Raw genomic sequence first — 27,419 nt, forward strand, 5'->3', positions numbered from 1 at the left:
CTCTCTGGGCTTTTACTGTCCTTTATCCTCTTCAAAAGGACTCCAGTAAAGGATTAAGACCCACTGCGAATGGGGTGGGTCACATCTCAATTGAAATAGCCTAACCTAAAGGTACCCCCTCAATAGGTCTGCTCCCATGAGGATGGAATAAAAGAACATGGTCTATTCTGAAACACAACAGATTCAAACTAGCATAGTGGATGAATGAGTGAGTGAATGAGTGAGTGGATGAAGTGGCTCCTACACTGACTAAGAATTTATCAGATGAAGATGACAGAAGGGGTGTTCCAGGCAGAAGAAGCTATGTTGATAGTTTCTATGATGAAACCATGTGGATGCCTTGGGAGAGGAGGCTGAGAAGTGAACAAGCGCCAGAGCAAGCAGGGGCTTACAAGCCATGGTAAGGAGTTTGGACTTGATACTAAGGAGCAATAGGACACCATTAAAGATTTTAAGCAGAGAAAGGATACAATCAGTGTTCCACTTTTTAAAAAGTTAATTCTTTATTCTGTTGTTATGCAAATTATTTTAGGGGAAAAAATGGAAACTACAGATGAGCATAATTTTTACAAATCACCTGTAATCTCACTATTCAGAACCACCATTTGACTAGAAATAAGCAATCTGTCTCCATTTTCTATTGCTATGTAACAAACCACCCCCAAATATGGTGGCTTAAAAAATGATTTATTAATTTTCATATTTCTTTAGGTTCACTAGGTTCAGCTGGGTGGTTCTTCTGCTATGTTTGGTGTGACTGAGGACATTTGTGCAGTTATATTCAGTGGAAAATTTAGCTAAGCTAAAACATTCAACATGGCCTCTTAATTTTCCATAATACAGCCTGAGTTTTGCAGCATGGTAGCTGACTTCTAAAATGGGAAAAAGGGAAACTGATGCTCCCCTAAGGCTTAGGCTTAGACATACACTGAGCTTCTTCCACTACATTTTATTAGGTAAAGCCAGTCACAAGGCCAGCTCAAATTCAAGAACTACAGCCTCTCACTCTTAATGGGAAGACAGCATGTGTGCAGAGACAGGAAGAATCTTGCTGCAACCAACATCTCTCTAGTCAAGGTATTAATATTGATACTCTTAACTCTAGTTAAGAGTTTTAACTCTGAGTGTGGTAGGCAATTAAAACCCATGGTTTGTCCAATCTTACTTCCTAGGAAGAGGAACTGGAAGCCGGGTTAAATAGGTGAGACCCAGGGCCCAGGCAGAGTGATACTGCAGCATGCACAACAGCAGAAACAAAGTGTGCCAAGCACATCCCAGGAAATGCCTCTTGCCAAGTCCGAGAGATAAATGTGAGGCAAAAATAGAAGTCTTCTCTTCACCCTCTGCTCTGAATGGGGCAGGAGTCTTGACTCTCAGTTTTATTCATTACTAGTCATGAGCCAACCAGTGAGCCACCTGTTTGAATAGCGCTAAGTGGGCATAATCAGGCTCCTACACTTGTCTGTGAATTTCTAATAATCCCTAAACAAAAGGACAGTGCCTCTTGACTCCCATCTCTCTTCTTCAACCTTGCTTCCATTGCTTAGTTTAGTCTAACACCTCTTTTTTGCAGGGCTCCTGACCAATCTCCTTGCTATTAATTACTACCATCCCCAGTCCATCTTCCACATAAACGTCAAATTTACCTTTCTTAACATACATTTTTCAGCCCTAAGAAATGACAAGGAAGGAAAAGGTCAGAGATAGGTTTCAGTGTTCAGATTAGGAGAGCCTGATAGGTCATGATACAGTATAAACTTTATTCTTGATCAAGAAAGACCTACTGAGCAATTTTTCAGGAGATAGTCAAGTTTTCATCTTTTAAAAAGTTATCCAGAGGCTATACCCAAGATGGTGGAGTACAGAGCTTCAAGGCTCAGTTTTTCTTCCAGGGCAGCTAGTAAACACCCAGGAGCTGTCTGAAACAACTGCTCAAGGGATCCAGAGAGCAGAACATCGTACACCTTACTGGGAAGAACAGAAGGAAGAGATCGATAAACTGAGGTGAAAAGTGGTAAAAGCCTCCTACTGTGAAAGCTGATGCCCATCTTCCTTCTTGTAGCAGGCCACCCCAGGATCCAGTCCATGACTGGAAATAAAAGCCCCCTTCCCCAAGAAAAGGGGGAGCACCAATTGTGGCTTCTGATTAGCATACTCGGATGCTGGATCTGGGCTGGGAACTATGGTTTCGTAGCCTCGGTTTCACCACACCCTCAGCAGGGGCAGTGTCAGCTAAGATTTAAAGGCACAGCACCAACTTAAGACTGTGGAAAACAGGTGTCTGTCAGTGCCGTCTGTGGGGCAGGCCAAAAAAGCACAGATACAGGCAGCTGTCACAGAGAAGTCTGGCATCCTTCCAGGTCTCCTCCCAAGGGCACTGTGGAATTGATCTACACCCCCTTCATGGGCCCCTGGGCCTTTTTTGACTGGGAAATACTGACCTGGGAAAGTCCTCTCCAAGGTTACTTGGAGAATTCACCCTCCAGGCAAAAGCAGTTAGAGTTAATGAAAGGAGTGTTTAACTAGGAACATAAAATCAGAGCAGATCAACATTGCCAGAGAAAACACAGAGGAAAGAAAGATTTGTATCATAACCTGCCAAACCCCAACCAGGACCATTCCAGCCAATCCTAAAGAACACATACTGCAATTTATAAGATTTCACAAGGGTTCCAGGCACTAGAGTAACTTTCCAGAAACCTACAACCTCCAGATGGGTCCTTGGTCCAAATAAGTCCTGAAACCTAACCCAGCCTCTCCAGAACATCAGATAGTTCCATCTCCCTACCCCATATTAGTGACAGACCTTTCCAATATGAAAATTTAGAATTGCCATAGCCCAAACAACCCCAGTGAGAGGTATGGAAAGATCAAAGGTGATGGTGGAACTATACATAGAAGATAGGACTTAACAAATGAATATGAATGCTGAATCGTTAAATTGGTATCTCTTTTAGTCTCCAGTAGTTTAGAGCAGCTAGAAGTAAAAACCTAAAATTGTGAAATTGTAACCCATGTCAAAGTCTACAACTAATTGTGGTGATGTGCTTGGACATTTATAGCTTTTTTTATATATGTTATTATTCACACACAAAAAAAAAGAAGAAAAAAAGTCAATTGTGATGATAGAAAAGTATTTAAGCCTTCTAGCCTCCTGTATTCTGGAGCAGCTAGAGGGAAAAATATGAGAGGATCATATTAGAGGATCATATGAGAGGAAAAATATCAAATGAAAAATATGAGAGGATCATGTGGTAGCCCATGACAAACTCTGGTTTTCTAACCTGTTACCACTTTTTGAAGAGTGCTTTGAAAACTACTGCTTTTTTATTTCTTTGCTTTGATTATATGTTACACCATACAATAAAAAAAGTTAAAAAAAGAAGAATTGTGTTCGTATGTTCTTTTGTTTTGTCAATAAAAATGAAAAAAGAGTGTGCAATTTTAATTACAATAAAATTAGGTCAAATATAATTAAAATTAACTTACTTTCATTATATTTAGTCTTACGTTTCAGTGACAAGTTGGTCTCATCCTTTTGGATGAGAGACACATGGGACTGTGTTGGCGATCCAATCATGTCACAAGAAATGTTGAAATCCTATTTCTCCAGGTCCCATGGGTGTGAACCCATTTGTAAATAGTATCTCTGCAGATATTATTATTAGTTAAGGTATGACCAAACTTAATCAGAGTGGGTCCTTATGCCAATATGGCTGAAGTCCTTATAAACAAAGGAAATTAGGACCTAGAAGTCAGAAGCAGCCAGAAAACGAGTCATATGGCCATGTGATGGAGGAACCCCAAGGACTGAGGCAAATCCACACCAGCACGCTACACACTCCGAGAGAAAGCACAGCCTGTCACAACCTTGATTTTGGACTTCTAGCCTCCAAAACTGTGAGACAATAAATTCCTGTTGTGTTAAGCCAAAAAAAAAAAAAAGAGGGATTTAAAATATTCACAGATGAACAGAAACTGAAAGAGTTCATCAACGAGAGATCTGCCCTATGAGAAATACTGAAGTGAATTCTACAAGCCGAAAGTAAAAGAATGTAGAATGCCACCGCCACTGAGGAAGAGTGGTGCTTCCTCAGGAAGTTAAATATAGAACTGCCATATGATCCAGCGATTATGATCCAGCAATTCTGCTACTAGGTATATACTCAGAAGAGTTAGACAGGGGCACAAACAGACATTTGTACACTGATGTTCATAGCAACATTGTTCACAATTGCCAAAATATGGAAACAACCCAGGTAACCCTCCACCAATGAGTGGATCAACAAAAAGTGGTATATGCATGTGATGGAGTATTATTCAGCTGTAAGAAGAAACGATGCATTGACTCAACAACATGAATGAACCTTGAGGATACTGAAATAAGTAAAACACAAAAGAACACATTTTATATGGTCTCACTAATAGGAACTGATTATAATAAGCATACTCATACTGTTAAAATCTAGAATATAGGTTACCAGGGAGATAAAATAAGAATAGAGAATGGGGAGCTGATGCTTAATTTGTGCAGAATTTTTAATTAGGTTTATTGTAAATGTTTGGAGATGGATAGAGGTGATGGTAGCACATTATTGTGAGTGCAATTAACAGTGCTTAATTACGGATGTGATTATGATTGAAAGGGAAAATTAAGGATCATGTATGTCACTAGAAGGAAAGCTAGAGGGTAAACTATGGGACTGTATAACATGATGAACCTTGCTGTGGTCAATGACTGTGGTTAACAGTACAAATATAAGAATTTTTTTTCATGAGTGAAAACAAATTCACATTACTATAACAAGGTGTTAACAGTAGGGTGATATATGTGAAAAAACACACTTGGTGCGAACACTGGACTTTAATGGTAATATTTTAATGCAATTTTATTGAGATGTATTTATACACCATACAAATGATCCAAAGTATACAATCAATGGTTCACACTATCATCACGTGGTTTTGAATACAGCCCCATGATAAAAAGAATTTAGAGCACTTCATTACTCCAGAAATGAAATAAAAAGAAAACCCTAATCCTCCTATTTTCCCTATCCACCTATATTATTGACCCATAGTATTAGTGTGGTACATTTGTTACTGTTTATGAAAGAGTATTAAAATATTACTGTTAACTAGAGCCCATTGTTTGCAGTAGGCACATTTGTACCCATACACCCCTCTATTAATAACTCCCTGCAATACTGTTGTACATTTGTTCTAGTTCATGAAATAACTTTTAAAATATTTATAATTAATCACATATTACACCACAAGATTCACTGTTATGCATTCCCATGTTTTAACCTTTGACTTTCCTTCTAGTGACATACATCACCCTTTCCACCACACTCGCACACCATTCAGTACTATTAATTATTCTCACTATAATGTGCTACCATCACCTCTGTCCATTTCCAAACGTTTACATTCACCCCAGTTAAACATTCTGCACATATTAAGCAGCCAAGCCCTATTCTTTAGCCTTTCTATAACCTGTATTCTGTATTTTGTGTCTATGAGTTTACATATTATAATTAGTTCATATCAGTGAGATTATAGAATATTTATCCTTCTGTGTCTGATTTATTTCACTTAACATAATGTCCTCAAGGTCCATCCATGTTATTGCATGCTTCAGGACTCCATTCTTTGTTCCTGCTGAATAATATCCCATTGTATGTATATTCCACCTTTTGTTTATCCATTCATCGGTTGATGCACAACTGGGTTGTTTCCATCTTTGGCAACTGTGAATAACCCCACTATGAATGACAGTAAGCAAATGTCTGTGCGCATCCCACCTTTCAAGATCTTCTGGGTAGATCCCGAGTAGCGAGATTGTCAGGTCATAAGATAACTCTATACTTAGCTTTCTGAAGAACCTCCAAACTGTCCTCCACGGCAACTGTACCATTTTACATCCCCACTATCAGTAAATAAATATTTCAAATTTTCCACATCCTTTCCAGCCCTTGGAGTTGCCTGTTTGTTTAATAGTGGCCATTTTGGTAGGTGTGAGATAATATCTCTTGTGATTTTGATTTGCATTTCCCTAATAGCTAGTGAAGCTAACATCTTTTCACGTGCCTCTTAGCCCTGTGTATTTCCTCTTGGGAGAAATGTCTAGTTATGTCCTTTTTCAGTTTTTTTAGTTGGTTTGTTTGCCATTTTATTGTTGAGTTGCAGGATTTCTTTATTTATATATACTGGTTATCAAACCCTTATCAGATAACTTAGGTTCCAAATATTTCCTCCCGTTGAATCAGTGGCTTTTACATCTTTTTGGCCAAGTCCTTTGAAGCACTGAAGCATTTGATTTTGTGAGTTCCCATTTAACAATTTTTTCTTTCATTGCTTGGTTCTGGATGTAATTTCTAAGAAACAACCACCTATCACTAGATCTTGAAGATGCTTCCCTACATTTTCTTCTAGGAGTTTTAATGTGTTGGTTCTTATTTTTATGTCTTTGATCCATTTTTAGTTAATGTTTGAACAGGGTTAAATGGTAATATTAATACTTTTTCATCAGTTGTAACAAAGGTACTACACCGATGCTAAGTGTCAATAATAAGAGGGTATAAGGGGTATAGGGTTTTTCTTTCTGGAGTAATAAAAATGTTCTAAAATTGATTGTGGTGATTAATGCACAACTCTGTGAATATACTGCAAACTATGGATTTTTACTTGAAATGAACTGTGTGGTGTGTGAATATATCACAATAAAACTGCTTTAAAAAGAAAATAGCTAGGCAGCAAGGGGAAGATGAGGAATAAGCCTGGAGGCTGAGAGACTGCTAAGATATTGCAGTAATCTAGAGTGTAGTCTAAAACCAAACCAGTGTCAGAAAAGAGTGGTCAGAGTGAAGAGATATAAACAGTATAAATGAGATCCTCTAGATGAGAGGCTGATGGCCACCAGCAAAAAGATAGGAGATGATCAGGATATCACCTAAGTTTTCAACCTGAATAGATGAAATTCCTATCAATGCAAGAAGAACAGATTTGGGATCAGAAATCAGAAATGTCCAAGTAGGATGACCAATTGTGAATAAACAGGTTGGGAGTTCAGTAAAGAGGACTGGACTAAATATATTGAAGTCCAAAATGGGGAACATATTAAAGTCATGTGTGGAAAGATTTACCAGAAAGAGTATCTAGTAAAAAAACCAATAATACCCTAAAGGAGTGGTGAAGAGGGTTTTAAGAGTTGATAACACCACAAATAAGTTTTACATCTCAACAAATAAATCAAAATCTGAAAACAAAATATATTGTCTACTATTTATCAAGATTATTTAATAAGAGAGGGAGAGTCACCCTCAAGCAGAGTCTCCACTGGGAAGGGAAGGAAAAATATGCCCCTATTTCCAGGGGACGAATAGTACATGAAAAGTGTATTCACATATCTGGTGCTTTTCTAACCAACTATGGAAAACAAAGATCTACAAAATTATCCAAATGGGGAATTGATGCAAAAGAAAGACACCACTTGCAAAACAAGCCTAAGGCTTGGAAAAAGAAGATCAAAGAGCGTTTCATCACTGTAACAGGCTGTCCCTAAGGATGACACAGCTAATGTCCTCAATGCTTATTCACTAAGCAACCTTCTGTAGAGTTTGGCTTGTCTGCAAAAAAAGACTGCACTAATCTGCCAACCTGAGCCTTCTGGTCCACTTGGTATCTGTGGCTTTTCACAGCAAATTAATAGGCATTGAGGTTATACACCAGTCTATGAGAGCTTGCTTGATGAGTGTACCCCAGACAAAGATCAACTTCCATGTGAGAGATTCGTTCTTATTTCCTAGGCTGAGGGCCAAAGTGTGGACAGCGACAAATTTATGAGGAAATATTATCTAGAGGACTTCTAGTAGCCAGTTAGAGATCTTACCATGGAAACTTCATGTCAAAGTTTCCTTCTGAAACTTAGCAAACTTTTTTTAACCAAAAGATTAAAAATTAAGATGTGATTACAAACAAGTAGTATAATTCATCAATATTTTTATTCTATGTTGTAATCTGTTATCATTTCAAAAAGATCTACTTCAGAAAAACATCCAATGGATGTTGACCTATCAGTAAAAAAAGTGTCATCAATATATGATTTACATAATACAGAATACACAATAAATTATATTTACATGCAATGACTAGTCTATCACACACACAAGATAAAAAAATACAGTACTTTTATATACATTTTTTTAGGATTTACATTTTCATATACATTTTATAAAGTTTAAAAAACAAATTCTCTGTACAAAATCTTGTTACAGAGTTTATATAATCCCATTCTTATGGCTATACCACCACAAAGATGTGCTTAAAACTATAATACTACAACACTTTTTAAACTTCATATTCAATTTTGGCACCCATATACTAATATCAATATTTCTGAAATGTGACTATAAAGCAATTAAAACACAATCATGCAGACATTTATTTTAATATAAGAAAATTATGTAAAATGTACTATTAATCAACATTTATCAATTCCATAGTTACCTAGTTCTGTTCAACTTCCTGCACTGCATTCATACAGGTGCATGCAAAACTAGCAGATCATGGATTGTTTTAATAACACATTAAAGGAATACTATGAACTGACAATACTTAGGCATTAGGAACACAACTAACAGCCCTAACTGTCGATTATTTCTGCTTTAGTGTAAACCTCAATTTAGACATTAGTTACTAAAATCCATGGAAATGCTGATATTATGATTCCCACGTGTATAGGATCTGCATCAGAAAGTACATCAATCATTTAAAAAGCAAAACAACAAAAATGGTGTTTGACATTAAGAGTATAGTCTCTGTTCTGAGAATGGAGGGGGTAGATCTAAGATAAGTCATTATTTTATCCCTGCTAAGAGAGCACTTCACCCCCCCCATCTGTTTAAATAAAGACACCTGAAGGCTTTATAAAAAGTATAGGATATGCTACATTATTCTTCTCTAAATCTTGGACAGTAATAAATTGAAGGTACCAGCCCCTCCCCTCCTCCCCCAAGTAGCTAAAGATCCAGAAGGAAAATAAAGTGCCAATATCTAAAGTATTTTCAATTAAGAGGCACTAACCCATTTGATGGCTTAGAATTAAATATGAAAATAGGCCAGTTCTGATCTGAATAAATAGAAGGTAGGTAATTCCAGTCTATGCAATTTCTGCCTAGAAGGGGGCTGGATCAGAAAACTCCCTACTCCCCATTTATTGCTTCGAAACCTGTACACAGACTTTGAATTCTGACACAGAATAGTTAAGCTTCTAAGACGGAAAGCACAGCGTCTGTGCCACTTTGAAGTTGAAAAAGAAGGTGCACTCTTGATCAGTGGATGGAGAGCTGCCGAGACTCTCTTCTCCACAACTCATATCTTCACAAGAGTCCTCACTAAAGTGTAAAAGAGACAAAGAGATTTCATTATTTAGAATATATTTATATGTTTTATGGGCAAAATAGAACTGCTGCATGAACATCCTTCATCTTAAGATTTTCATATTCAAAATGTAGAGTTCAATTTAATTTAAGCTCTATATAGACAAAATGTAACTTACAAGGACATCCTAAATCTACTGCAATCTCATTAGAAAATATATTCTTAAGAGATTAAAACAAATTATTCACCAAGCTTTTATTCTCATACAAATCAATATTTCCAACAACAAATAATTGTGCTAGTCTATTTTTTTTGTTGCCTTCTTTTTTTTTAATATTTCTATTGAGAAATCTTCACACACACATACTGTCCAATCATATTATACAATCAGTAGCTCACAATATCATCCCACATAGTTGTGTATTCATCACCATGATCATTTTTAGAACATTTGCATCATTTCAGAAAAAGAAATAAAAAGAAAAACTCATACATACCATACCCCTTACCCTTCCCTCTCATAGTCTAAGTATTTTAAATCCAATAACTACAAACTAAGGACAGCATATCTCCTAATCTCCTGTCACATGGTTTGTGAACGAGAGATGTCTTTTCAACATTGATATTCTCAAATATCAAACCAAGAAACCAACAAGCTATGAAAATGGAACTGGGGGTGCTTTACCTGACTTCCTATAGAATAATCAAATTCAATAAGATCAAATAATTCACTTTATAAACAAAAATAATTAAACTCTGAATAAGGCAAAGACATTTGACAAAATTGGAGAAGCAGATACAGATGTCTGCCACATTAAGTGGTGGTTCCTTCTTTCCAGTCATAAACTACCCCTCACACTTCTTCCCATAACACCACATTTAACATCAAAAGCTCAGAATGCTGCTTAATTTTTTTTTCCAATTAAACTGTATATCAAAGAGTGAGATGAGATAAGGAGAGATGGGAAACAACCAGTAGCTTTTCCTTTTTCTTTTTTTTTTTAATTTTGAGGTTAGAAAGAAAGCATAATAGAATACCTACTTTCTCTTATAAATCATTACCTATTTCAATAAAAACTCTTTCTGGTTAATGTTCTCACTTGAAAAAAAATGATGGTGTTAGAGAAGGGCCTTTCTCTGATGCCTTACTTTATAATATCCCATGGTTTTGTTTTGAGTGTCAAATCAGTAATATGTAATCTGAAGAAGTCTAATTAGTCAAGGAACCTGCTTACCTTTCACTCTCATCAAAACAGCCCCCCTCTGGTATTGTGGGCAATTCAGGGACACTATAGTAGCTGTTGTGCAGGTTCTGAGCTGTGCGCCTTGAAACAATCCAAACTAACTTCTTGTGATCAGGTTTGCAACATTCAGGAGAAGAATATTCAGCTAGGCATTTAGAAACTAACTCCTTCCAGTAAAAGAACTCAGTGTCATTAATCTGAAAAAAATATATATATTTTTTTAATGATGATGTTAAGTCAGTAGTTCCCCAACCTTGCTGTACCCTGGAATGACTCAGGGATCCTTAAAAGATATTGATGTTCTGATTTAATTGATAATAGGATGTGATCTGAGCATCAAGATTTTTCTTAAAGCTCCCCTGGTGGTTCTAATGTGCAACCAAAATGTGGAAACCACTGGTTTAGGAGAAGAGAATCGTAGGTATAAATAATATACATAGGGCTCCACAGATAGAAAGCTCTGCCTGTTCTTAGAAAATACTTTGACCTAAAAACATGTTAAGTCTGTTAAGAAATCAACTATCAAGGATAGTTTTTAATAATCTCCATGTGAAAGAATTTAACTTTCTATAATAAAGCAGTTGGATTACTAATATGTATAATTAGTATGAAACCAGATATATGCCAATGGACAAGTTAACAATATGAGAGAAGAGGACATAAAGGACATGGTTTCTCTACTACTGAGGAGTATACCCCATTTTATTTCAAGGAATCAATTTTCACTGAAGATAATTCCAGATAACACTACCATAAAAAGATCACATAAGCTAATAAATTTGAGATTAAAACAAAATCTAGAGGTTATCTGTTACAAACAAAATGCTTCACACTGTAAAAATATTTTACCACCTATAGTAGATTTTTACATCATCCATTTCTATCTAATCCAGTTAGATCTCAATTTACCTGCAATCTGGCTTTTTCTACTCCCTTGGCCCTAACGCAATTGAAATCACCCTCAGATGTATCCAATGACCTCCTTCAATTCTCATTCTACTAGACCTCTCCTCAGAATTTAATATTCTTGACCACCTCCTTCTGGAAAACCTCTTTCCAACATTCTGTTTACATTTCTGGTACTCTTGCATCTCTGGATGTATCGTTCTTCACTTGGCTTATAAGCAGGGGAAAGGCTAACACAGAGATCCCAGAAGTTCAAGTGACCTCTAAACAAAGGGCTACCACACTCTCTATTGGTTTCAACTATTACCTCCTCGTGAGAAATTTCAAATTTCAATGCCCAACTGTAGTTCATCTTCTGAGTCTTTATTACAGATTGCCAAATGCCTACCAGAAACCTACCTATCTGGAAGGTATATGTATACCTCAAACTCAAACTTCTTTCGTCATAAATTGATTTCTCCCAAACTTTCTGTCATTGGAGCCAATATTGTCCCCACCATTAGGTCCAAATCTTGGTCATCTGTCACTTCTAACCACATTTCCATGCTTGGCTTCCAAAACCCCAGTTTAGGTTGGACATCCTTATACCTGCTTATGACTATCACCCAGACATACTATCTGGAAGTCCACCCTAATAGGACCTCCCAAACTTCTAGTTCATACAACTTTCTGGCCATTAGCATTTGTTGCCCAAACTTTCACTCATTATCTAAGATTCTTTTGGTTCAATGAGGGCCCCAGTCATAGCCTCTCCCTCATCTGCCCAACTTCTCTGCTAACAAAATCACAAGGTATTTCCTTTATATTTATTATCTGTTTAATTAATTCACTAATTAACTGTGAAACAGAAAAATTAAATGACAGAACACACCATCTCATGTTAAGTTTCATCATTCCCCAACTAGACCATTAGCTAAAAAAAAACAAACTGTGCTTTTCTTGTTTTATACCTTTATGACTCTGAAAGTTACTAGACTGGCCTGCCCACAGGGGTTAAAGAGAAACACTGTTTTTTATTCTGAAAATGCTAATTATGGGATGATAATTCAGCCCTACAATGTGATGGGATGGAATCCTATCCATTTGCATATTTACTAAGTCTACTTCCTAGTATGCATTTTAGAAAAGTGTACATGTGACAGTGTACACAGCTGTATTACCATCTGGCAAGAATACTACAGAAGGGGCATCACTATGCTGGTTTGAAAGGATGTGTATCCCCTAGAAAAGTCATGTTTTAATCTAAATCCCATATCACAAAGGCAGAATAATTCTATTCAACACTGTATGTTTGAAACTGAAATCAGATCATCTCCCTGGAGATGTGATTTAATCAAGAGTGGTTGTTAAATTGGATTAGGTGAAAACATGTCTCCACCCATTTGGGTGGGTCTTGATAAGTTTCTGGAGTCCCGTAGAGGAAGTATTTTGGAGAATGAGAGATTCAGAAAGCAGAGCAGAACAACATAGTCATGAGAAGGAGAGTTCACCAGCCAGCGACCTCTGGAGATGAAGGAAAATGCTTCCTGGGGAGCTTCATGAAACAGGAAGTCAGGAGAAGAAGTTCGCCATATGCCCTTCCAGATGACAGAGGAACCCTGAACTTCATCAGCCTTCTTGAACCAAGGTATCCTTCCCTGGATGCCTTAAATTGAACGTTTCTATAGCCTTGTTTTAATTGGGACATTTTCTCGGCCTTAGAGCTGTAAACTAGCAACTTATTAAATCCCCCTTTTTAAAAGCCATTCTGTTTCTGGTATATTGCATTCTGCCCACTAGCAAACTAGAACAATCACCATGCTGAATTGTTTCTGCACGGACTAAGTGGCCAAGTTCCCTTCTAGCTGAGTACTGTCTGGGTCAAAGCTGTCCAGAAGATTCACTTAAAATACAAGAAAAAAATAAGTGTAACAGTTAATAGCCCAATAAAAACATTACTTAATGTTTAGATAACCATAGGAAAAATGAAACATTAGAAAGGAAGCTTGCTTTAAAGAATAAGAACTGAAGATATTTACCTTGGAATGTTTTTTAACAAGCAGAAGAATTTCCAATAATTCCATGGATTTCAGAGTTTCTACTTCCAGATTGAGAAGGCACAAAGCTAATACTGATGGCTACAACAACAAAAAAAAATAAATTAAAATTAGTATTTATTTTTAAATTCAAAATATAAAGTGTGAGACATATTTAAGCAGAAACCAACTCACTTTTGCTTTTGAAAAGACAAGTCGACAGTTGCAAGCTTTCAGCTGGGCTTCTAGTTTATCAAGGCTCAATATTTCTTTCCTATACAGTTCAAAGAAAGGACAAAATATTTATGAAACAACCAAAGATTTAAATTATTTTAAGGATTTGCCATTAAAAGTCAAAGTTGAAAGCTGGGAGAGGGCAAAGTATAAAATTCATTGGCATTCTAGTTCTTTACTGTGAGTAAGAGCAATGCCCAAAGTACAAAACTTTGTTTAATACCACTGACCTTTCTGAAGTATGACAAAGTACAATAGTGTGGTATAAGTGCAAAAAGTTTAAGGCAGTAGTAGCTTCCAATTCATAGTGCAACTTTTCTGAAATTATTTTTTCCATCCGTTTTATGTCAGAAGCAGTACATTTACACTGACTAATCCGGATTACATCATGAGTGGATGGAATATTGCATTCTTCTTCAACTATTCTAGCAGCCAGCAAAAAACAACAGACTCCAATGCAAGACAAATGTTTAGGCTTCACCTGAAAAAAAAGAACAAAAGCTTTCTTCTAACAACTGTCACTTTGATTTAGCAAAGCGGACACTCAAAAATATACTGTAATGATGTCCCTACTTTTAAGACAGAACACAGTCAAGCTGCTTCCAAATAAATATTTATTTATCTTAACCCACAGTCCTGCTTAATCATTTTAACATTTTATGCTTTAGCCTCCCTTTAAAAAAAAGGGAGTTTGAGCATTCAAATTATGTAATTTAAATTTAAATGTAGGTTAAAAAAAAAAAAGTCAGTGCAGGTTCAAAAGCTAGACTTCTCGCACTTAGTTATACCTAGTATAAATTCATATAGAGCAATTATCCCCAAAATTACGCCTTTTAATACCAAGAAAATATAGTACTTCTTTGGATATAAAAATAATATTTTATATTTCTCGTCTTTTTATGCAAAAATACTTCAGAATCATCCCATACTTCAATAGAGATTTGCCCAGGAGAAATATTGTATCCGTTGTTAAGAGTGGGACATATGTAAAAGCTGCTATGGACAGATGGCTGCCCTTTACTTTCCAGTGCCTTGAAAACTGACCCAGCAGCTGGCAGCAATCCTATTGGCAGAAGAATCATCACATTTTCTAACAGTTGCCAGTGACTGCTGGTAAAGCTGTGGCTCCCTGCTTTCAAAAGACTTCTCATAGGGAAGGTGGTAGGTCACCCTTAGCATACCGCTATACTTCCATTTACCACATTTCAGTATTAAAAACACCTAGGTTCCTGTAAAACATGATGGTAGATAAAACTATGAAAACCTTATTTTGAGATCTATACACACAGAGAAGATGCATAACATACCCAGCAAAATCTAACTTAAAGATTCAACACTATGTTCAATCTGGCACTTAAGATCACCATTCCAATTCAAATATAAAAATGTTTATATTTAGTAGACACTAGTACATTTATTTGTCAAATATCTACTGAACCTTTGTGTGCCAGGCATTGTGCTAGGCACTGAGTATTGAAAAAATGAAGTATTTATTTATAAAAATAATTAAATACCTTCATAAGAGCCAAAAATCTATCCAAAATATTGACAGCCAGGACAAAAGTTTCAGTGCAAGATCCAAAAAAGTTGGTTAAACTCCTTAAATCTTCTACTTTGGCATTTCTCAATCGTGGACACAAAGAGTTATCATTCTAAAAGAAAAACCAAAAGCCAGAGTTTATGATTTTCTTAGAACTAGATGGGTAATAACAGTTAAATCAAAAAGGATTCAAAGAATAAGGTAATTTTTTTTCTTAGTCTTCAAGAAATCTGAGGGAGAAAAAGTACTATCACTTAACTAAAGCTATACACTTCATTAGATATGAAATATGTATAAATCATTACTTTTTAAAAATATACCTTAAGCAGAACAATCCAATATAAGGTGAGCTACTGCCACAATTCCAGAGGGTCACAGCAAATAAATATAATTCAGTTCCCTTGGAATAGAGGTAGAGTGTTCCTTGCTTGTTCTTTTTTAAAAAAAATCATTTAAGATCCTACTATAAGAATTTCATAGCCAAAGGGTATTGCAAATGAGCTACTTAATTCCCAGGGAGTTTCCCACCCAAAAACTGTAGGCTGGGGATGCCACATTAAGAAACATTAGTTCTCCAGGTTCTCTCATCTTACTAAGAAACAAAAGCATGGCCCTGTATTAAAGTTTATCTTAATATTCCAGTTCTTGAGAAACTTTGTAGCATTAAGTCTTGATTCAATTGAAAAAAAAAAAAGTTATCCCCTCCAAGCCCCATCAGCTGCTTGAGTGACTTATCCTCCTGGAAACTTACCTCCGGGGTAGCCTCAATCAAGCTCAGCCCTTTTTCTCGAGGTTGAAATCTCTGCTCCTGTTCCAGGTAGAGGTTCAACAATCCGAAGAGCTGGACCCCTTCGCTAGCTGCCAACTTCTCTGAACCCAAATCCTTCATCTGCAGCAAAGAAACCACACAAAGAATGTATCCTGGGGAGGGGGAAATTGGAGAGCAGAAAAGAAGTGCTGCCAATACCTCCAACGAGGGGGCCCCAATACACCCTGGTCCAGAGAGAGTGAGGAGACCAGTCAGGTCGGCCAGAACCCCAGGGCAAACCTCCCCCGCCGCCAGGGAGGTGTGACGGGGGAGGGGTCGTGCTCGCCTCTGCCAGCCAGCCGAGGGTCCGAGCGGCCAGCCGCGGCCTCTCGGCGTTTCACAACAGGAAACTGTCCCCGGGGCGGTCCTCCCCACCTGAGGCCGTGGGGGTAGGGGGTCCTGCTCAGCAAGCTACAGCGAGAGCAGCTCCTGCAGCGGGTTCTGGGGGTGGGGGCGGCGTACAATAAGGGGGAAGGGAGAGAGAGCCTCGCGACTGAACAAAGAACCAGAGGGAGGAGATTATTGAGCCCCGCCCCTCCCGGGGAGCCCAGCCCGACCCCACTCTCGCTCGAGTCGAGCACTCCCCCCACCCCACCTTCGCAAGCCTTCCCCATCCACTTTGGTAGTTCCTACTCGGACATCCGGGTGTAGGAACCCTTGTCCCAAAGAGCGGTGGGGTAGAGCGAGGCCTTACCCAGCCAGGACCCGGGAACACAAGTCCAGCGCCCCCGGTAACCGGACAACACCCGTCCACCACCGACACCCCGTTTCCGCAACTGTCCGGAGCTCTGGGGCTGTCAACCCAAGAAGCTGCATCCCAGCGATCCCCCGAGAAAAAGGGGAGTGAGGGTGGGGGGTGGGAGGAAGGGCCAAGGCGGAGAATTGTCTTCAGCCTCCTCGCCCAATGCATCCATTCCACCATCATCTCCCTGCGGCCGGGGGCCAGTTCCCGGGTGTGAGGCTGAAGGCAGCACCAGGGTCGCTCCGGGGGTGAGGGGGGTGGGCAGTACCCGGGCACTCCGATCATCCCCGGGCCCGGAATACGAACAAAGAAAAACCCACGATCCCAGGTGGGTCCCACTCACTGTGCGGAAGGCGCGCCTCCGCCTGCCCACGGCGTCGCCAGCGGTCCGGAGTGGGCTGGGCGCGGTGGGGGCGTCCGGACCTGTCTCCGAGGACCGGGACCCGCCGCCTCAGCAGTGCCTCCAGACCGGCATCCGACCCTTCCCCCCTCTGCCACCGCCGCCTCGGTCTCACAGCCCCGGCTCCACCGCCCCGGCTCTCCCGCTGGGATGTTACGACGGCCCCTCCAGACCCTCGGCTCCCGGGGCAGCCCCACCGCCGCCGCCGCCGCCGCAGCCTCGGAGGCCAAAGCAAACCCCTTGTTTTTGTTTTGAGAGGGCGGGACTTGTGACTCCCCGCGGAGGAATCCACCGCTGCCGCAACAGATTTTGAAAAAGAGTCCCGCCTCTAGGCCATGCACTCCAGTCTGTTTTTAAGCTTCCTCCGCAATTTCTTCCTTTATCAAGGCAGGCCCCACAGCTCGGATCCAGGTAGGAGTGTGGAATCTGAGCGTCGGATATATACCGCAATTGATCTGCAGGGGGAGGAAAAGCGAGTGTTAGGGTTGAGAAGCGGAAGGAGATAGTTTCTGGGCCTCATCGCAGCTTTTAAAGGTCCCCGATTTGTTTTGTTTTCTCTGTTTTGAAAAGTCCGCCCAAAGTAGCGGGCTCTCTGATTGGATGTGGATGGAGCGCTGACTGCTGAAGATCAGAGTCAATCTGGAATCCGGATTGGCCAACTGATAAGCCTTTGAGCCCTCTGATTGGCTTTCACCGATTCCTGCGTCTCTATCTTCCCTGGGGCCTTAGCAACTGCTGGGTTTGGATTGCTCAACCTAAAGTGGGCAGATTTGAAAGAATTCATTTACCTGCCCCTCGGATTTTTTCCCTCCCTATCCGGCGATCTCTGCCTGTCCCAGAAGAATGCCTTACTTGGTTCTCACCCCCAAAGGGTCTGAACAGCTTTAGAGTTTTTGTGACAATCCCTCCAACTGGGAAAGAGTTTTCTACATTCCTTCTTAATCTGTCCTACTATATAACCAGTCAAATTGTCATGAAATTTTTGGGGTGTGTTCTCCCAAATATTTACGAGTAAAATACTATCATGTTCTGGTATTTGCTTTAAATTGTATCCTACCAAAGTAGGGAGAAAATGGGAGGATAGATGAAACAAGGTTGGCAAAATGTTAACAATTTGTTGAAAGTTCAGAATTTGTTAAAGCTGGTGATGAGTACATGAACACTCATTATAGTATTCTTGCTATTTTTATGTACTTTTACAATTTTCCATAATAAAAAAAAATGTTCAGAACAGAACCTTTTTCTTAACTTACCTGTACACATTGGTGAGGCACAGAACCGCCTAATAATGATAATAGTGTATTTCCAGAGTTTTAATAGTGCTGTTGTTTTAATGAATACTCCAAAGGTGTTTGATCCTTGGTCATTTATAAATTATCCTTTATTGCCTATTACAATTAACGTTTGTTATTAAAAGGCGACACCTCTCCCGAAGCAGAGCATAAAGCAAACCAACCAGGTGCCTTAGGCCGGAGAAACTTTCTTTCAGAATACCTCTGGAGGATGTAAAAGAAAACTCCATTCGAATATTTATAGTCCCTTTCGATACTTTCTCCCTCCTCCACTCTGCCTCGGATCGCATACAGGCCAACCAGTATATAGCACATTCCTGAGTTGTAATCTAAATAATTGCATAGCCCCCGGGAGCAGATTTCTCTTTTCTGCTCTTTGTATGATTCATTTTTTGTTATTTGTAAATTTGGAAAGGCACATGTAACTCCAGAGGTAATTTTCTCTTCCTTACAGAGTAGTTAAAGAATTTTAGAACTAAATCCCTTTGCGTATTAGCTGATACTCGACACAGAAGCACAGACAGACGAATTGGAGAGAGAGGAGTCCAAAGAGCTAACACTTTTATTTCAGAGTGGTGTTTCTTTGTCTAGGGTTTTGGAAAATAAAATGCACAGACTACTTTAAAATGATTTACAGGTTGCATAATTTTATTCAATGCTTCTTTGATCTTTCAAACATTATTAAAACTAATACTTTTATTTGACATAAACTTCTTGCTGGAAATGGGGACATGCAACTAACTTTGAAAAGAATTACCTAGAAGACAGTTTTTGTACAAAGTATTAAGAACATCAGTGGACAGAGTCCATAGAAGGACAGAAAGTATTGGGGGAGGAAAACAAAGACCGTGAGAATAAGGAGTATTTTTTACCTAAATAGAAGGGCAATTGGATATTTTTTTTAAGTTAGAGGGCAGATGTAAAAAAAGGAACATGAGAAATAGAATAAGCAATGTGAAAGAGGAAATGTTAAATTATGTGGTAGACGATTTTTAAAATAATAGAGAAGATTTAAAATAAAAAGATCTATAAATTGCCCTTGTCCTAGATCACTAAATGTTATAAAGTTATACAAAATGTATACTGTGTGCTATTCTGTATGATATTTTATGTATCTTTTTTACAGGTAGCCATTTGAATTAGTTGAACAATTCTCTAAGAGTAAGGCAAGAAAGTTTTGTAAATGTTAAATTTCCTGCTCTTTGGAGCCCTGTTAAAGCACAGGCAAAAACACTTGAAGGTTAAAGTCTAAGCTATAGCACATGTCAGGCGGGTCCATTTTGATTAGATCCATTCTTGATTATTAAGATAACTTTGGACTTGGGGTGGGTTAGTTCTGGACTGACCCAAGACCCTTCGTGTATTAGGGGCTGTCTTAGTGATTACAAGACTCTAAAGTTGAAAAACTGGATAAATGGGTACCGATGAAGATTAGTCACCAGGTTTTACAGTCAGAGTGGCAGAAGGTAAAGGCTATAAAATCATTATCAGAGATCAAGGCAGCTGGATTACAATTTGGAAATTTCAGGTATTTCCCTCTGTCTACTCCAGTATACCAGAAAGCAAAAAGGAATATCCATATATTGATTCAGTAATCAAAATCATCCCTTAAATATTCATTTCTTGGTTACAGTATAAAATAGGGAAACCAGAAATCTTACAGTCATCCCCAATAAGGACTTTGTGGGAATTTATTTTATTATAAGATACTTGGTCTTCTACAGCATGGTAATAGGGTGCAATATGGTTGAGTGATACTCTCAACTATACAACCCCCAATAACCCCATAAAGGCATAACATGGAGCCCTTTGTCCCCAGCGACATCTGAGACTATGGAACTAGAAAGTGGGCACAGAAAGGGAAAGAAGCAATGAAGCACCCACATGGAAACAATGCCTGCATTCAGCAAATCCTTGACTCCTTGAGCGAGTGTCCTTCAAACCTACTCACTCGTAAGTAATATGTTTTAGTTCTCTGTTTCTACCTTGCAAAGGAAATAGGGCATTCCCAAGTGACTGCTACAGTGCCTCCCTAAATGAGTACTTGGACTTCCCCTGAACTTTGTAAGACATCAAAATTTCCCCAACTTCCCAGAAATCATCTTTCTCTTCAGAGATGATGATTTTGGACAATAGGACACAGTTTTTAATCCACAAACATCTAATGAATACACCATACATACCAGACATGGTTCTAGGCCTCAGGGATACAAAAGATAGATAAATAAAGCACACATGGGAATATACTCAGTTATATCTGAGATATAGGGCAAATGGGATCAAAACACCTGGCTTTGAGACCTATCCTACACACTAGAGATATTACTTTGAATACCTTGAATAATTCACATTGCCCTGAGCCTCAGTTTTCTAATCTGTGTAAAACAAAACAAAACAAAAGGTAGTTCTGCCTTTTTTACAAGTAAACATTAAATGTAAATGTTTGTGAAAGTACTTTTGCTATATACATGTAGCCTATTGGAATTTTTCCCAATGCTATGACTTCAGGAAGGAAAAGAAAGGGATCATCCCAAACCTCATCAAAAGAATCTGGTGAAAAGCAACCCTGAAAGGAAAAGAACCCTAGGAACAGGATTTGTAAAGTTGACCCGGGACCAAACTCGCACCTTCCTCTACTCTCTATTTCTGGCTTCCCCACCTGGGTTATTTTCTGTCATTAAGGGTAGCTTGCAGCCCCAAACTTCCTGCTTGGGCTAAACCTGCAAAGGAGATGGTCCTAGGTAGAAGGCAGGAAAGGTGTAACCTAACTCCAGTGCCATCTTGAAGAAATTCCTATTTTTTCAACAAAGAGCTCACTTTTTAATTTGAACCTGAAAGAATGAGATCACCTATACAGCAGATTAATAACTCTCAACCATCAGCAGAACACATTAGTGAGGCATCCCAAATATTCTCCTCTCTGACTTTCTCCTGAGCAAGACCTCAAATCTGAAAGTGGCAAGCCCAACATTTTAAAATCTGTTTACTGTGTGCATATTTTGTTGCAGTTGCTGCTGTGGTTAATGATAGAGGCATATGGCCTCTTTCCTAGCCAGTGCGTTTACTGATCTGTGAAAAGATTGGCAATATTCACAACAAAATCAATTCCCAGATATTGATTTGCCCAATTTTGCAATTGTGGGGATTATATGCAATGTGGAGACCATCAGAATGACAGCCACAGGAGAACCAGTTTTTCCAGCCAACCCGTTTAGCTACTCCCAGTTCTACCAAACTGCAAGTGAGCAAGTCTTATATGAATTATCCCCTCTGTAAGCCCCAAAACTCAACTTACTTTTGACTTTATGGCCCCACTCTTAACTTTAGTATCCAGAACTGATTTCTGTTATGCTAAGTCAACTGAAATAAATGAAGTAGTTTTAACATGGTGTGGAAAGGCAGGGAAAGGAGAGTGCAACTGAGATAAGGGGGATTCCTTAAATCAGAGATGGTTATCTCGAAATGGAGGGTCTGATTCCAAAGCAAATATTTTTTTAAAGGAGCCAGGGCTACATTCTGGGACTATATGCATTATTGTTTGTGTAACACATTCTTCTTTTATGACTTTTTCCAAGAGCCATAACAGAAATTTTCTGGCTTTCCCTTACATCACAGTGCTATGCGAAATTGACACTGTCAGCAAAGAATCATAAAGGAGACATCTGTTGAATATATCACCCTATTCCCAAAGGAAGTTTCTACTTTCTGTGAGAGTAATTATCCTTTATTTTGATGTCAAATGAAAAGGCGATGGACATTTAAAATGATATGAATAAATAGTGAAAGCTTAAATTTTGCTCTCCTTAATGTTTTAAAGTATCTTCCACATGAAAGTGTTTTTTTAAAACTTCTAAAAAGAAAGATTGATTGCCCAGCTAGCTCAGTCGGTAGAGCATGAGACTCTTAAAAAGAAAGATTACTTTATATCAAAGCTCCTCAAATCTGTTCATTGTGGGTATTGTTATAAGATCACCTATAGAGCAGATTAATCGCTCTCAGCAATCAGCAGAACACATTAGTGAGGCATCCCACATATTCTCCTCTCTGACTTTCTTCTGAGCAAGACCTCAAATCTGAAAGTGGCAAGCCCAACATTTTACAAGCTTTCAGCCATACTCTGAACAAGAAATTGTAGCTATGTGCAGGAGCAGAACCAGATTTGGAATAGGGGAGAATGAAACTTTACAATTTGAAGGGCCTCTCTCTAGGGAAAAGAGAAGAAATTTATAAATATAACAATAGATACAGACATAAATATTTATTTAGAAAAAGACAAATTGTAAATTTTTTAAAGCTTACATATACTCACTATTCTGATTATCTGTTGCTGATTATTCTGAGTATCTATTGCCCCAAATTTTAGTGGCTTAAAACAGCAATCCTTTTATTGTTATCACCCACAGTTCTGGGGATCTGCTGAGCTCAGGGAGGCCGCCCTTGTCCAGGGTGTTTCTGAAGTTGCAGTCAGGTGGTGGCTGGAGCAGGCATCATGTTGAGAGTCACTCACTCATGTGTCTGGAGTTGATGGTGACCATGGCTGGGGTCTCAACTGAGGCTGGTGGCTGGAACAACTCCTTGTCGCCACCCTACATGGTATCTCTCCTTCCCCATAGCATGTGACTGAGCCTGAAGAGGACCTGATAAGCACTGTATCTCCTTTTATGGACTAGCCTTGGCAGTCACACAGCTTCCATGTTAGTTTTGTATCGATGCTATAACAAATTGCCACAAATCTAGTGACTTAAAACAACACAAATTTATTATCTTACAGTACTGGAGATCAGAAGTTCAAAATGGGTCCCACTGAGCTAAAATCGTGGTGTCAGTAGGGCTGCATTCCTTCTGGAGGCTCTAAGGGAAAATCCATTTCCTTTTCCTTTCCAGCTTCTAAAGGTCACACCTTCCTCCATCTTCAAAGCCAGCATCATACTGTCTTCAAATCTCTCTCTGAATCTATCCTTTCTCTTATAAGGCTGATTTGATGATTACACTAGCCCATCTAGATAATTCAGGCTAATCTCATCTCATGGTCATTGGGTTAGCAACCTTAACTCCATCAGTAATCTTAATTCCCTTTACCATGTAATTTAGCACAAATTCAGAGATTAGAATGTTGATATCTTTGGGGGGGGGCTTATAATTCTACCAGCTACAGTATCCCTTCAGCCACAGTCCCAAGTCTGCCCAGATTCAAAGGAAGGGAGCATAGAGTCCACCTCTCAATGAGAGTTTCAATCACATTGTAAGAAGAACAAGTGGGATGGGAGATATTGTGGTGGCCATCTCTGGAAAATAAAATTGTCCACACTCATGAACACAAGATACTTAGGAAATTCTATAATATTTTTTATTAATAAATTGCCTGGCACACCACTATAAAACTTTTTGCTAATATTTTTTGGACTGCAAACTCTCTGATCACTTCTTCCTATGTTAACAATATTGTAATATAATTTTCTATAGAGAAAAATTTTTAATTTATTCTCCCTCTGGCATGGCTAATCAATTTTCTAAATTATTGATAGAAATATTTCAATTTTACAACTCATTTAATGATGCCATTGTTATTTTAGAATTGGTGTCTAACTTGGGAAAATCTTTATCAAGTTTTTTTCATCTATGAACTGGAAGAGCTCAGGGCACCAGTGAAAACTGACCATGATTATTAATTAGCTTGTCATCTGTTTCCTTATTATAGAAGCAGTAGCATATTTTGAATTTTATGTTACCTTTGTCAATCTCAGTATTACATGTCAATCAGCAAGAAACTTTAATCTTTTTCCAATATGATCTTATGATTTTCTCATCTGAATTAATGGAGTTCTCAAACAATCCAGTAACCTATCCATTACTTCTATTAAAAATTGTCACTTCCTTTCCAGAAGTATTACTTTTGGAATTATATGGGTTGACTAGTGTCCACCCAAATTCATGTCCACCCTGAACCTGTTAATGTGACCTTATTTGGAAATACGGTCTTTGCAGATGTAACTAGATAAAAATGAGGTCATACTGATTTAGGGTGGGCCCTAAATCCAATACCTAGCATCTTTATAGGGAGAAAAAAAATTGGAAAGACTGCCCACATGTGAACATATGGGCAGAGATTGGAGTGATGCAGCTGCAAGCCAAGGAAGGTCTAAGATTTCCAACCATCAAGAAGCTAGGAAGATGAAGATTGGGAGAAAGATCAAATGTAAGGGAGGAAGTATAACTGAGAAATTAGGATTTAACAAATAACTGTGACTAGTGACTTATTATATAGATATTTCTTTATAGTGTCTGGTGTTTTAGACTAGCCAGAAGGAAATAACTGAAGTTGTTGAACTATAGCCCAGTTGCTCTGGTCTTTGATAATGATTGCAAAACTATATTGAAAAAAAAAAGTTGATTGCCCAAGTTTATGTGGCTCTACTTCTAGACGTTTTGTTGTGTTCCACTTATATATCTATCTCTGACAATACTACATTGTCTTAGTTAACCTACCTCTATTGTAAGTCTTAAAATTGGGTAGAGTCCAATACTAGTGGTCAATAAGAGGGTGGGGTAAAGAGTACAGGATGTTTGGATTTTCTTTTTCCTTTTTATTTCTTTTCTGGAATAATGCAAAGGTTCTAAGAATGATCATGGTGATGAATGTAAAACTATGTGATGATACTGTGAACCATTGATTGTATACTTTGGATGGATTATAAAGTATATGAATATATCTCAATAAGATCACATTAAAAAAAAAAAGAAATAAACCAATCACCAATTCCAGACTGAAAGAACATGAACCACCTCAGAATATGGAGCCTCAACCAGCCCTTGTCAAAAACAACCCTTAAAAATCAAAGGAAACTAGAAAGAAAAATCTGAGATGATGATATGGTAGCCCATGACAAATTCTGAGATCTGTAAATACTTGTTGAAGAGTGCTTTGAAAATTGTTGCATTTTTATTTTTTTTGCTTTGTGTATATGTTATATTATATAATTAAAAAAATAGAAAAAAAAATCAAAGGAAGCAAATGTGGCTTCTCTCTCTAAGCCCAACTCTGCAAGTAAAATCATTTCCCTCCACTGTGCATGGGAAATCACATCCAGGGATGAAAGTCTCCCTAGCAACATGGGACGTAACTCCCAAAGAAAATGAAAAAGGAGAAAGCTTTTCTGCAGGAGTTGGAAGATTTGGAATGGGGTATTTAAAGATCTACAAAAACAAGTTGTTTCAAAAAAATCAGTGCAAACACTATTTTTTTTTTTTGCATGGGCAGGCACCACGAATCAAACCCGGGTCCCCAGCAGGCAGGCGAGAACCCTTCCTGCTGAGTCGCTGTGGCCCATCCTTTTGTCCACGGTGCAAATACATTTTATTTTAAACCCTTTGGTATTCTTGGAATATCCTTGTGCTGACATTAATGTTCACCTATCATTTTAACCATTTATCCAAGACTCTGCATATATGTAAAAGTGTTTAATAATGTCTGATGAATTGAATTTTCCTGTCTGTTAATATGTGATTTAGAAGAGACTCATGAATTTTTTTTTTTTGGTATGCTGTGTGGTGGGGGTCACATTTCATTCCTTTCTATGTGAATATCCCATTATCACAGCACCATTTGTTGATTTTTTTTTTCTTTTTGGAATGCAAGGGCTGGAGTCTAACCGGGTCTTCTGCTAGTAAGCAAGATCTACCGCTGGACTACCCGTGCACCCTGAGACTCATGAATTTTTAAGCTAAGCTTGACATATTGAAAGACGAATGTCGTTTTTTAAAAGTAGGGAACAATATTGACCATATAAATGAATAAAGACATTTTAAATTTAAAAAAAAAAAAAAAAAAGCTAGGAAGGAACAAGGGAAGCTTCTTCCAGAGAGCTTTCAAAGGGTGTGGCTCCACCGACACTGGGATTTCAGACTTTGAGCCTGCAGAACTGAGGGAAAAGAAAATTTCTGTTGTTTTAAGTCACATAATTTATTACAGCAATCCTAGGAAACTAATATAGAAATGATCTGAGAAAAACAAAATGTTACAATTTGCTTCTTGATGTCTAAACACATGCTACTTACTCATTTTTAGCACTTTTATTTCATATTCCATTTTTTTCAATATTAAAAAATCAGTATTTTTCTATTACTTTTTAACCTGAATTTTCTCCTAGTTTTTTAAGAAAAGCCTTGATGGATGACAAAAGAAGCTACCTTTCCTATACATCCAAATTAGGATTCCATAATTCCTCAATTGTTTTAGTGGAACATCCCAAAAATCTTTCCAAATTCCAGTAAGAATTGTATGTCCTCTACTCAGCTTCCCCTTAACTAGAGCCCAAAAATGTTGATGGCCACTCAAGTGCCACCACTCAATACAATGAAATTTGACATGGAAAAAGCAGCCTTAACTGGTTGCAGTTAAAATGTATTACTTTTGCAAAACTCAAAGAACATATAACTGTGTAAACATTCCATTATGATCCCTTCTGAGACTTCCGAAGGGGCTTATGCATGTGAGGAATCCTGAAGTTAAAATTCATTAGCTTCACAATAGTACATATTTACTGCGCAATAATTGTGTCAAGCCCTGTAGTAGGTGCTTTATATGTATTAATATAAATGTAATATCCAAGGCACACATATGGGGTAAGTACTGTTGTACAGATGGAGAAATCGAGGCACAGAGGAGTTAGGTAACTTGATCTGACAATTAGTCAGTGGTGGAATTAGTATTCCAACCCAGATAATCTTACTCTAGTACCCCCACTTTTTAACCATTACTCTAAATGGTGCCTCAGGTATTCAGGAATAATAAGAAAAACAAAACTCTGAATTAGACATAAACAATCCATTTGGCTACATTTCTTTTAACTTCACT

General features: G+C 38.2%; 1 protein-coding gene and 1 long non-coding RNA gene across 4 annotated transcripts; one reads left to right on the top strand and one right to left on the bottom strand.

Moving 5' to 3' along the window:
* Positions 1 to 8,005: 8,005 nt before the first annotated feature.
* CCNG2 (cyclin G2) lies at positions 8,006 to 17,406 on the bottom strand. 3 transcript variants are annotated; one of them, XM_077143074.1, is made up of 8 exons: positions 17,217 to 17,406; positions 16,075 to 16,212; positions 15,298 to 15,435; positions 14,014 to 14,264; positions 13,745 to 13,823; positions 13,553 to 13,651; positions 10,620 to 10,825; positions 8,006 to 9,398 (listed from the first exon to the last, which is right to left on the bottom strand). In XM_077143074.1, the coding sequence occupies exons 2-8, from the start codon at positions 16,210 to 16,212 to the stop codon at positions 9,275 to 9,277; spliced, it is 1,035 nt and encodes a 344-aa protein (XP_076999189.1). In that variant the 5' UTR covers positions 17,217 to 17,406; the 3' UTR covers positions 8,006 to 9,274. The 3 variants fall into 3 exon arrangements, with proteins under 3 accessions (XP_076999189.1, XP_076999190.1, XP_076999192.1); XM_077143075.1 differs by lacking the exon at positions 17,217 to 17,406 and adding an exon at positions 16,507 to 16,599; XM_077143077.1 differs by lacking the exon at positions 17,217 to 17,406 and adding an exon at positions 16,291 to 16,408.
* Positions 17,407 to 17,527: 121 nt separating this feature from the next.
* LOC143668345 (uncharacterized) lies at positions 17,528 to 22,253 on the top strand. Its single transcript, XR_013168412.1, has 3 exons — positions 17,528 to 17,684; positions 20,385 to 20,518; positions 22,181 to 22,253. It is a non-coding gene; the product is annotated as an uncharacterized LOC143668345 (long non-coding RNA).
* The last annotated feature ends 5,166 nt before the right edge of the window (positions 22,254 to 27,419 follow it).

This window comes from Tamandua tetradactyla, chromosome 24 (assembly GCF_023851605.1).
Source record: "Tamandua tetradactyla isolate mTamTet1 chromosome 24, mTamTet1.pri, whole genome shotgun sequence".
Classification (NCBI taxonomy): domain Eukaryota; kingdom Metazoa; phylum Chordata; class Mammalia; order Pilosa; family Myrmecophagidae; genus Tamandua; species Tamandua tetradactyla.

Bases quoted from the DNA above. Each gene is read 5' to 3' on its own strand.
- CCNG2 (XM_077143074.1), bottom strand. From the start codon at position 16,212: ATGAAGGATTTGGGTTCAGAGAAGTTGGCAGCTAGCGAAGGGGTCCAG. The intron at 13,824-14,013 runs GTCAGTGGTATT...TGAACTGTATAG, and splicing joins CTTTGTCATACTTCAGAAAG to GAAAGAAATATTGAGCCTTG. The intron at 13,652-13,744 runs GTGAGTTGGTTT...TTGTTGTTGTAG, and splicing joins TTGTCTTTTCAAAAGCAAAA to CCATCAGTATTAGCTTTGTG.